The 12,549-nt window shown below is 42.0% G+C and overlaps 1 protein-coding gene across 1 annotated transcript in view; it reads right to left on the bottom strand.

The window, feature by feature from the left end:
- Nucleotides 1–12,549, bottom strand: part of PGBD5 (piggyBac transposable element derived 5) — a 100,623-nt gene that overhangs the window by 20,539 nt on the left and 67,535 nt on the right. Inside the window, exons 4-5 of the mRNA XM_056853324.1 lie at nucleotides 7,138–7,565; nucleotides 272–406 (exon numbers count right to left, since the gene is read on the bottom strand). Coding sequence (XP_056709302.1) covers nucleotides 272–406; nucleotides 7,138–7,565 — 563 coding nt within the window. The remainder of the gene's footprint in view (nucleotides 1–271; nucleotides 407–7,137; nucleotides 7,566–12,549) is intronic.

Here is a 12,549-nt window from a genome sequence, read left to right as displayed (position 1 = left end):
CTGTTCTCTTTCTTTATATAGAAGATAACAATTTTTTTAAAAAAAATGATTCATGCAGGGCACATGCATTGAACATTTCTCTCCTTATTAAAGATCTTGGGAAAGTTTCCATTGGGCAGGGATCATGCGCGCACAAATTTGGGACTGAGGACTTTTTCTTTGCAGTCAGAGGTTATCCCATGGAAATTGTCCTAAAGTATAACTTCAGGTTACTCTCGGTCCAGCTGCTTGTAACCAGGCAAAGACCAAATCGCACGTCATTGGGTCTTACCTGGCAAATAAAACCAGTTGATGAGCACTGCCGTACCCAGAGACTGAATTTCCGCTTTTTCCTCTTGCGTGTCTCTCGCTCTGTACAGGTGGCAATAAAAATTGGGTCTTCATCAATCAGAGGTTCATGGAGCACCTGCAATAACATTACGTAATATTAGCCAGTACTTTACATACCTGTAAAGCAAGTGTGGTATATTGAAGAGACTTTGCTAACCTATATTTCACTATGAAGCTTGCCAAATTACCTTGGGCACGTTTCAGCTGAACTCACTGGGTTATCAAGGATAACATTTAGGGTTGCCAACCTCCAGGTGGTGACTGGAGATCTCCTGCTATTACAACTGATCTCCAGGCAATAGAGATCAGTTCATCTGGAGAAAATGAATGTTTTGGAAGGTGGACTCTGTGGTATAATGCCTAATTCAAGTCCCTCCCCCCAAACCCCATCCTCTTCAGGTTCCACCCCCAAAATCTCCAGGTATTTCCCAACCTGGAGTTGGCAACCCTAGTAAAACTGGATTACTCCATATATGCTGGCCTGGGCTCCTTGCAAGGAAGTCAAGACTCAGATGAGATAAAATAAAATAAAATAATCTCTCCCTCTGTTTGGAGGATCAAGCCATCCTAAATATGAGGGTGATGGTACAAGAAACAAGCTTGGAATAAATACCCAGAAAATGTAGTATTTAGACCGTATAAGTAATCTAAATCCCAACTAATTTTGGACCACATGTCTTTAAAAAGGTAAAGGTAGTCCCCTGTGCAAGCACTAGGTCACCCATGGGGTGACGTCGTATTTCGTCACTTACTAGGCAGACTATGTTTATGGGGTGGTCAGATTGCTGGGGGTAAAGTCATCTACACTTTACCCCCAGCAATCTGGGTACTCATTTTACCAACCTCGGAAGGATGGAAGGCTGAGTCAACCTTGAGCCAGCTACATGAAACCAACTTCCATCGGGATCAAACTCAGGCCGTGAGCAGAACTTGGACTGCAGTACTGCAGCTTACCATTCTGCGCCACAGGGCTCTTTAGAGGAACATTAAAAAGCCATTGTAGCTATGTATATAGACAGATTCTATGCCCACATCTGCCTTTGTCTTAGAAGACCTCTGCTGTCTCGGGAGCAACCATTACAGTCTTCTGGAATAGGTGGAGAAGAGCAAGGCTGTTGCTTAAACTTGACTTTTCCAATTCGTTAGCATTCACTGATACTTCTTAAACATGCATAGACTTGTAGACTGCAAGTGGGAAAAGGAACAGCTTGCTTATGAGCCTGTTCTCTCCAGAGGGCACCCTCCTTGGTAATTTTAGTTCCCTCTGGAATATCTGTCCTTGGCTATATTCATGTTGGTTCTTGCCAAATTCATTCCACTCCACCAGCTGCCCAATACCATGATAGTGGAACGTTCAAAACAAAAGATCACTCATTTGTAACACGTTATCTGTTTTGGAAAACATATTTCATGGCAGCTAGTGTATACAAGGATTCAGCCGGACAATTGTCCTCAATCTGTTAACCGTGGAGAGAAAAGTTCAAAGCAGCAAATGAGATACAATCTTTTCGGGTATAATTTTGATTTGTAATCCATGTCTATCCCAAGGGGTTGGAACCAGTCACATTACGTGAAACTAGTGATAGGTAGATCCTTCCAGTATGTACCGGAAATAATATGGATTATTTTGCCAAACACCCTTTGGAAAAATATTCTGGGTCCAGAATTGGGTCTAATATGGATCAGGCCTCTCACTATCACAAACTTTCCCCTTACATCCTGAAATGTAGTTCCAGCAGATACAGCCCAACACTACCATTAACAAGTGTTGCACTGAGAGATGCTGGAAACAACAGCAAATGTAGTGCCCCTGGTTCTTGTTATTCCCTGGAAAGTGCTGCACATACGGTATATAGAGGAGTTGCAAAGAGTAGCACGTGGAACCAAAGTTCAGCAAACTCAACCTGCCTGTCCTTTCTCTGCTTGAAATTGCTCTTCCCTGCTTGACAACTGAGTAGTGTTAACCCATGTTGCAATGTAGGGTTGGTAGGTCCCTCTTTGCCACCGGCGTGAGGTATGGGGCAAAGCCTGAGGAGAGTGGGGTTTGGGAAGGGGAGGGACTCCAATGCCATAGAGTCCAATTGCCAAAATGGCCATTTTCTCCAGGTGAACAGATCTCTATTGGCTGGAGATCTGTTGTAATAGCAGGAGATCTCCTGCTAGTACCTGGAGGTTGGCAACCCTATTACAATGGCATAATTAAACTACTATTAAAAGGCTAGGAAAGAAAATAATGATGGCAGAAGGCACCCACATTCCATGCTAGCAAGCTAGTTCTGGAAAGGAGGGAAGCAGCCAACCCCCACCCTCACTCTCTAGTCAAATACCAGGCTGTCCAGGTTGCGATCTGATAGTGTTCAAGAAGGCCAAATTAAAGCTCATCTAAAGTGGATGAGGAGAAGGTAAGTTGCCATCTCCGGGTTGGGAAATATCTGGAGATTTTGGGGGCGAAGCCTGAGGAGGGCAGGGTTTGGGGAGGGAATGGACTTCAATGGGATATAATGCCATAGATCCCACCTTCCAAAGCGGCCATTTTCTTTAGGGGATCTGATCTCTGTCACCTGGAGATCAATTGTAATAGCGAGAGATCTCCAACTACCACCTGGAGGTTGGCAACCCTAGGAGAAGGGGAGAGCTTACAGATAGGCAACTTCCAGTTTTTAATATTGTATAAACAAATTTCTATTTTCTTCTCAGTCATAACCAAAATTAATTTCAAATACGCTGATGTCTATGAAAAAACTCTCCCATAGTAGAATCTGAATAGTTTCTAAGTTGATTACTGCACTTCATTATATTCATAGCTAAAGACCTGGGAAACTGTAGTTTCCTGTATCACCACGATTAGAAAGGTATCGCAGGTATCCTCAGGCTTGTTATAGTGAAGAGTTTAAATCCAGAAACAGGTGCTTGCTTCTAAAATGTGAACATTGTTAAAACATAACTACACTCCAGCATTCCCATGTCTATACATTTTTATATCTGGGTCTGGGGCACATGTTCATTTACAGAGGCCTTAATGGCTCACAAAAGATTTAAAGCACCATTTGAAAGCATTTTTAAAAAATATCCAGATTCCACTAAAAATTAAGAAATGCACATATGCTTATCTGCACAAACGCTATTTGATATTCAAAGAAACAGAGAAGTTAGGCTCAGAGCACCAGTTTTGTTCTTCAACAGTAAATACTGAACAGTAAAAAATAATATAAACGAGGGGGGGATGTTCCTGGAAATGAATGCATTAGCTTGGCATTCCAGAACAAATTATAAATAAGAGAATCAGACTCATTTGTTTAAATCTGTGTCTGCCTCAGTCACATGTTAAGTGTGGGACAGGAGTCTGATTTACCAAGCAAAAGGCACACAATGGAGCGGTGACGTGTCCACCCTCTACCAACAGCTTCCCTCCCTCTACCAACAGTCCACCCTCTACTAACAGTCCACCCTCTACCAACAGCTTCTCTCCCCTCGGGTCAACCTACAGAGGGCATAAACCCGCATAAACACATTTTGCTGTAAACTCTGACACTCCTCCCCTTAATCATGGTTAAAGCAGATATAGGTTTAATCAAATCACATTAACATGAACCAAAACTTTTACTTGGCTGGGGCTTGCTTGTTCTAGTGTCATTGTTGAACAATTGTAGCCTTAGGGTTTAATTCAATGAAGGATGTTCCATTTTCATTGTATGCTCTTTTCCCTTCACCATCTCTCGTTATTACTAACTGACAGAGACGGCCCAAGATATTTTGGAAACCCGAATTTAAAGCAGAATTTCTACCTTTACCGGTATGGGAAATTCGGCATTCGGGTTTTCTCAAAAAAATGGCCAATAAACCTGAACCCAAATTTTACTGAATTTTTTTTTCAACAGCTCTAGACTAGTAGTTGCAAGTACTGTAGCAACAGAGCATATACTGGGAACAATTTCTGGGCTAGGAGGTAGTCACAAATGAAGACAGAAATTCTGCTTTATAATTCTCATAGTGAACTTTTGGGAGCTTCTTCACAAAGTTCATACTAAAAAGAAACCACATTTTTCCCGTATTGCTGAGCACCCTACTATTCACACATTTCAATATATAATCATATTTATTCAAGTGGTAGTTTTCCTAATATTATGGATAGCCTTAACACTCTCCTCCTTATTTGGTATTTTTGCACCTCTGTGTTAACCACGGTGTCTCTGAAAATAAATTCAATAACCAAAATTCTGACACGAGAGCAAGGTGCCAACCCTACAGATCTTTGAATAATTCATTTGGGATCTGTATCAGACCAGAGAAGATGCTGCCATTTCAATATCTGCCACTCTTTAATCTGTGCTGGTTATACAGCTGTATGGAAGAGAAGGATGCCAAGAGACAAAGGCAAGTTTAAAAGCTGCAGCAGTCTTCCAGAGAGAGAGCCAAACATGGGCATACAGTCTGAGCTAGCTTTCGTTAAAGATGTTCAGCAAAACTTCTAATATTATATAAGGGACGTTCGAATTGTTTATGGGATCCAAAGGCAAAATGCTGTAAGCAAAAGGTTTGGGAAATGGGAAGACAGAATTCAGTAAAAACATTTACAATGGAACGTACGATCGCACCTTAAGCCCTTGATCTGTCAGTACAATTAAGGGAAGATTCACACATGCGCCTGAGAATTGTTTGTAGACAGATTTTTCATAATGCCTTGCTTCACACAACTGGGTTAATGTACGATGAGCACAATTTTCGATATGACTCAAAAGTCATTGAAATAAACGGATTAAAGCTGATTACACCTAAATTCGATTCCATTGCTTCATGCAATATGTAAGTATACTTTTATCAAAAAGAGAGCTGTACTGAATGATGTGGTTCCCAGTTTCAACACATAGTTAGCAATTCGTTTTAAAGATAATAATATAATTGGAAGATGCTAAATTAAGGTGCTTCATGATCAAAGAATTCAAATGTTTAGCCCTTGCATGTGAATTCTTTTTGTACCTGCAATTTAATGCAATCCTATGCAGAATGACCCCAGTCTAAAGTCACTGAAGTCAATGGGTTCAGAATGGAGTAACTACATAGGAATCGACTGCAAGTTCTTTCATTTCTGATGACTGATTCCCTATTATTTATACAGTAGGGATTAGCCAACCATCTTATCCCATCTAAGACATTTTCATGAAATTCTGCAGACTAGGATCTGAGTCTATGAGATTAAACCCAGTGAAGGGCAAAATCAGGTTAGAGGCTAGAGCACATGACTATTAGGGTCCATATCATTTTCACCAATTCTTAATGATGTGGAGGAGGACATATTTATGCAATTTGATGGCCCCATCTCAATTTCCCAATACTGTATTATGAAATGGATGGACGAAAAAGAGCACACCATCATAAGTGGTACAGCGCAAAACTTTGCTTAAAGTGGCTCTAATAAAAATCCAGCTGGGTTCTTGCGATCTCTAGTATGATTTCACTTTCAGTGATCCACTATGCTTACAATGAGGTTGAGGAGGCAAAATGATTCAGCTTTTTGGTGGCAAGAGTGCGGTGCTTAGCAAATTAAGTAGGTATAGAGAAATCAGAGAATCTTTCTCTGAACTGTCTGTCCATTACTACCATTATCATTTCACATGTGGGCTGGTGACATCCAGACTAGACTGCTGTAATGTGCTGTATGTGGAATTACCCTTGAAAACTATAATTGGTCCAGAATGTGACTGTATAATTATTGACAGAGACAAGGCACTTTGATCATATCACTCCAACTTTGATCCAGATTCCCTGGCTTCCGATGTGTTTCTAGACTTAATTTAACCTTTTAACCTTTACACTTCAAACTGTTTGGGAGTGTGTTCAACTCTTACTCAGGTGGCTGGATAATTGCATGTTTTACTATTCTAGAATAAAATGGTCTCTTAAACCATTAGGGTTGCCAACCTTCAGGTGGGGCCTGGAGATCTTCCAGAATTATGACCCTCTCCAGATTACAGAGATCAATTCCCCTGGGAAAAATGGCTGCATGGCATTACACTAGGGTTGCCAGGTCCCGCTTCACCACCGGCGGGAGGTTTTTGGGGCAGAGCCTAAGAAGAGCGGGGTTTGGGGAGGGGAGGGACTTCAATGCCATAGAGTCCAACTGCCAAAGCGGCCATTTTCTCCAGGGGAACTGATCTCTATTGGCTGGAGATCAGCTGTAATAGCAGGAGATCGCCAGCCACCATCTGGAGGTTGGCAACCCTACATTACACCCTGCTAGGGTTGCCAACTGCCAAGTAGTTTAAACAAATAAGAGCATCACTATGCCTGTACCTAGTAGGTTTGGAAATCAGCACAGTCAAGGTACAAAATTACAAAATTATTATTAGTGAGTAGGACAAATTACAACAAGTGTTATACAACAACAACAAATGCTATCCTACTATGATACATATATACAAAATTCTCTCGATGTCAACCACCCAGGTGTACACCTATTCTCAATGCTATAGATGCAAATATGCAATTTTTCTTTATGGTGAGGTTGAAAAGTCCAGTTCAAGTAGGATATCCAACGAATGGTATAATCCAAAAAGAATGAGCTGGGGGAATGAGCTATGACACTGGAGAACCTCCCCTCCCCAAACCCCGCCCTCCTCAGGCTCTGCCCCCAAAATCTCCCGCCGGTTGAGAAGAGGGACCTGGCAACCCTACACCCTGCTGAGGCCACCTCCCCCCAAGCCCCACCCTCCCCAGGCTTCACCCCAAAATTACCCTACCCGGAGCTGGCAACCTATATGGAGAAAGCTAACTCCCCCCCCCCCCCACATCCAAGTAGTTAACTCTCACCTGGGTTTGGGAAGGCTTAAAAGCAGAGTCAAAGCTATGTTGCAGGGAGTCCAGAAAGGGCTGGATTTTGTAGAGGCCGTGGGTTGTCTGACTGGAACGGAAGGCCACAATATGGAAGTACTTGAGAATCTTCTCAAATCTTGGCTGAGTCATGATCAGAGCTATGCTCTTGTTGCTATAGAAACCACTACTCCAGATGCTGAGGACAGACTCACAGTGGTGAGTGCTCGTAGAGATCATATATGCAAGGAAAGCCTTCATTTCCGTCAGGGTGACATCCATCCAGGTGTCATCGCTCCCAAACCGTTCCTGATACTTCTTGGCATACATATTGGTTTGCACCACCATGTTCTTTAGCACATTGTCAGGGACAAACTGTTGGAAGAAGTCCATGGCACTGGCAGCTGGTGGCATTTTGCGAGTTGGGCCTAGAAAGCAAAAGGAAAAATATAAAGCCTATTTTTGTGGTTACTTATAAAACTATTAGTGTTATTGTTGTAAATTTTGCTGTTGTTATTAATACTGGATTTTTACCCTCCGCTTTCTCTGAGGAGCTCAGGGTGATGAGCAAGTTTATGGCCTCCTCAGCAGTGGGCCTGGTTTGATAAATATCATACTTAGGGTTGCCAGGTCCCTCCTCACCATTGGTGAGAGGTTTTAGGGGTGGAGCCTGAAGAGGGCAGGGTTTGGGGGGGAGGGACTTCAATACCATAGAATCCAATTGCCAAAGTGGCCATTTTCTCCTGGTGAACTGATCTCTATCAGCTGGAGATCAGTTGAAATAGCAGGAGATCTCTAGCACTACCTGGAGGTTGGCAACCCTAATCATACCACAATGGCTCTATCAGCTGGAGATCAGTTGAAATAGCAGGAGATCTCTAGCCACTACCTGGAGGTTGGCAACCCTAACCATACCACAATGGCTTTCAGTTAGTTTGAGCCAGGTTAGTATAATATTCAGAACAGGAGACTTGGGTTCAAATTCCCATTCAGCCATGATGCTTACTGGGCTTACTGGTTGACCTTGGGCCAGCCTGAGCCACCTCACAGAGTTGCTGGGAAGGTAAAACAGAAGAACTGAAAACCATATACATTGTCTTGAGCTCCTTGAAGAAAGGGTGGGATAAAAAAGGGATTGATAGATAGCTTAGCAATAATAGAGTAATCATAGTTAGGTCATCCCTCTCAAACTCAGAAATGTTTCCTACAGTATGTACCACAGTTGATACTCACTAATACTCAAGCTATGCTAAAGAAAATTAAATTCCAGTGTCTGGGCAATCCAAATTCCATGTTTACTTCCATGACAGCCAGTATAGCGTAGTGGTCAGAGTGTTGGATTAGAATCTGGGAGACTCCATTTTCAATCCCCCCTCTGCCATGGAAGGTTGCTGGGTGTCCTTGGGCCAGTCACACACCCTTGGCCTAGCCTTCCTCATAGGGGTGTTGTGAGGATAAAACAGAGAAGGGGAGAATGTTGTCCACCACTTTGGGTCCCCCGCTGGAGAGACAGGTGGAGGTTATAAATGAAATAAATGATAAATTAGAACTGCTGATTTTTGCAACCTGTATAAATTATGCCAGTGTGCACAGTTTATATTATTTTGTTTAATACTTCGCATTTTTTAGTATTTCACATAGTGTATTCTGGTCTACCAGTTACAGAGGGTAGAGGCAAGACACTATGAAGGGGATTCTATTCAGCTATCCCTGTGGCACCTAGGTTTTCCACACATAGCTCACACCCACTGGCAAGCATATCTTTCGAGTCCTCCAGGACTAGAAACTTTCTTTTTTATATATAAAAAAGTGAAAACTGAAATTCTCATACAGCTAAAATGTGTGTCATATCACATCTTCTGCACTGCTATGGAATCACAGCAACAATCTTTATAGTCCCGTCTCGCTTTAGCTGATCTAAGGCTGACTCTCAGAGCCTTGGGCTGAACACTATTCTTTGTCCAGGCTGACTACTATGAACAGTGGAAAGCATCTGAGACCTCCTGGTTTTCCCAGCATTTCACTGTATCACGACATCCATGTAGATCAATATGAATTGCTCCTCAGCACTTACTCTTTTGGACTGTAGCCCACATTGGTGGCACTGAGGATTGGAAGGGAATACATGGAATTTTTTTCCTTTGTAAGAACAACTTGCATTAGGATTCTGAAGTTAGAACATTAGTATTCATAGGCTGCAATGCACCACAAAGGCAATGAGCAGATATAAAAATATGTACTAATAGACTATTCTGAATAGACAGGTAGGCAGAGGGAAGTGCAAAATCTGCAAAATTTTTGCATAATTATATTTTCAATAACTGGCACTCAGAACCGCAGCTCTTTTTTCTGAGAAGCCATTATGTTAAAGTGGCACTCATTTACTCAAGAGACATGTTCCCCAAGTACACAGACTTCTACCTGATTTCATTAATATCCCAAGAGGTTTGTTATACATTGAAATCTAAGGTCTACGTCCATCCCATCACCAGCACAGGCCAGTCCATGGAAGAATATCTGCACAGAATTTAATGGACACTACTCTCCCTCCCTCCACCTCTTCTCCCTCTTGAGCCATCTTACATGTTCCATCCATATGCCCATCCAAAATTTCACAACCGTTCCCATGCTTTGGGAATGCTGAGGCATCCCACCAAGTATTAAAATAACTTCCACTCCTGAATGGAGACAACATCCCATTCAACTCTACCGCATATAGCCACTCTTGTGTTGTGTGGGGCCTGAATCCGATCTGCATCCCCCCAAAAGTCAGCCCTCTTGGTTGATAACAGGCCTCTGCCTGAACTACAGACAGGCACTAAGTCATACCTCTAAAGTCAATCAATCAATCATTCAATCAATCAATCAATCAATCAATTTATTCATGTTGTGGTCACAGACCTTAACAATCCAACTACACCCTAAAATTCAACCCACAACACATATTGATTCAAAATCACAACAACATCTACTGCTACACATAAAATAAAACAACGAGAACTCCCCCCCTTAAAATCATTTACCGGCATGTTGCAAACCATATCAAGCCATAATTAACCTATTTCCGACTATTAAAACCTTTCTCTTAGTTTAAATGCTATGATGAAAAAAGAGGTCACTCTGTGTGATGGAAGATTATTCACAATGGGTAGCCGTGTTAGTCTGTCTGCAGTAGTAGAAAAGAGCAAGAGTACAGTAGCACTTTAAAGACTAACAAAAATATTTTCTGGCAGGGTATGAGCTTTCGTGAGCCACAGCTCACTTCTTCAGATACCACAGGTATCTGAAGAAGTGAGCTGTGGCTCACGAAAGCCCATACCCTGCCAGAAAATATTTTTGTTAGTCTTTAAGGTGCTACTGGACTCTTGCTCTGTGTGATGGAAGAACTTACATCTGCCAACAAGAATCTTACTCGTGTTTCTTCTGAGGCCAGCACCTGTGGTATACACTGAATCAATCTAGGTTGTATCGTCATGTACAGGACACAATGAAAAAGTCAACTTTCTCCATGGCTACAGTGATCTTCTGACCCAGCAACCCTTCCCACTCACTCACTCCAACATCAGATCCACACTCTTCCAAGCAGTCTGCCCACTATGCTCTCTCCTTGATCTCATTTTCTAACTCAGCTCCCTGGGACTAGTCTCCTAGGCAACTGGGTGTCCCACAAACAGTCTTGTATATTTCATACTAGAGAATCAGAATCTGAAGAAAATTCTGTAAGGCACTATAACGTCCCAAAAGCTTCTAATCCACTTGAAAACCCTGGACATAAGCTTCAAAGAAGAATCTTGTAGCACCTTGAAGACCATCCAGTTCATTGTATCATAAATATCTGTGGACCAGAAGTTATGTCACAGTGCCTCTGTTGATCTTGAAAGTGCCAGAAGACTATAGTTTTTGCTGCAACATAGCCACACCTTTAGAATCTGGGCAAAATTTAATATGGAAAGCTAACACGTGGCTTAAATGGATATTGGACATAAAAGATGAGCATACACACAAATTTGCAATTTGCAAAAGCCGAAAACCAACACATAGAAAACTTCAAACATATCTTCATAACCAACAACTTTCATAACATCAAAACATTACACCATGCCAGTCCTCCACAAAACAATGCAACCCCACAAGTATGACCAGATGTCCAACAAAATAGGATAAACCAGAAACCAGAGAAATCTGGGTTATTTTCCCCCATAGATTACAGAGCCCCGTGGTGCAGAGTGGTAAGCTGCAGTGCTGCAGTCCAAGCTCTGCTCACGACCTGAGTTTGATCCCGACGGAAGTTGGTTTCAGGTAGCCGGCTCAAGGTTGACTCAGCCTTCCATCCTTCCGAGGTCAGTAAAATGAGTACTCAGCTTGCTGGAGGTAAAGGGAAGATGACTGGGGAAGGCACTGGCAAACCACCCCGCAAACAAAGTCTGCCTAGAAAATGTCGAGATGTGACATCACCCCATGGGTCAGTAATGACTCGGTGCTTGCACAGGGGACCTTTACCTTTACCTTATAGACTACATAGGCACCACTGGGATGCCCAATAAATCCTGCTGATCAATTAAATGTATTTGGCTTGGAGGTCACAAGATACAGGTTAGAAACATCATTCTTCTTAGGAGCAGAACTGCAGTTTGCTACTTAAATTTATGAACCATGTTAAAATTCCCTGTGTACATACGCATGTTATCAGTGATGCTGTTGTAATTTTATGGCTAATCATGGAACTAATTTAAACTAGCCACATGGTACTTTCCAACTGAGCACCAAGCTGCAATCCTAGACACAACCACACTAGCCCTGTTCACATGTTAGAGTGAACACTCATACTGCCTGCATGGACATGCATACATCAGTTTGTAAGAAAGAGCCAATGTGCTTTCACTTTACAAATGAAACCAGGGATCAGTCCCTGGATAAATGTGCAGTTTCAACCACACATTCAGCTGTACATGTGTTGAATGTAGCATGAGACTTACTCTAAGAAAAATCAAGTGTACACTGTATACAGATTGTATATGTGTTTACTGTAATTTATGAACAGGGCTGTTGTTTTTGCATATTCACAGAATTATAAAATGGGGGAAATCATGTATCTGAACAGTGTAAAATTTGCTCACACAAACACAAGTTGGTTTTTCATTACTTCATGACCCTCTCTCTTTTCTTATATATATATATATGTGTGTGTGTGTGTGTGTGTGTGTGTGTGTGTGTGTGTGTGTATGTTTGTTTTAAAGATATAGGGTACAGGGAAAAAAAGGAGGGAGAGAGGGGGGAAAGGGGGGGGAGTCCACCCTACCCAACGATACTTCAAAAGGAAAAATAATGTTGCTACATTCTGTTTGCTTTCTTAGCTTATACTAGTATACTTTTACTTTGCTTTTACTTTATAACTGTATACTTGTCCTCATT

Source organism: Euleptes europaea, chromosome 7 (genome assembly GCF_029931775.1).
Source record: "Euleptes europaea isolate rEulEur1 chromosome 7, rEulEur1.hap1, whole genome shotgun sequence".
In the NCBI taxonomy this organism is placed as follows: Eukaryota; Metazoa; Chordata; class Lepidosauria; order Squamata; family Sphaerodactylidae; genus Euleptes; species Euleptes europaea.
This window is presented reverse-complemented; position numbering and strand designations above follow the sequence as displayed.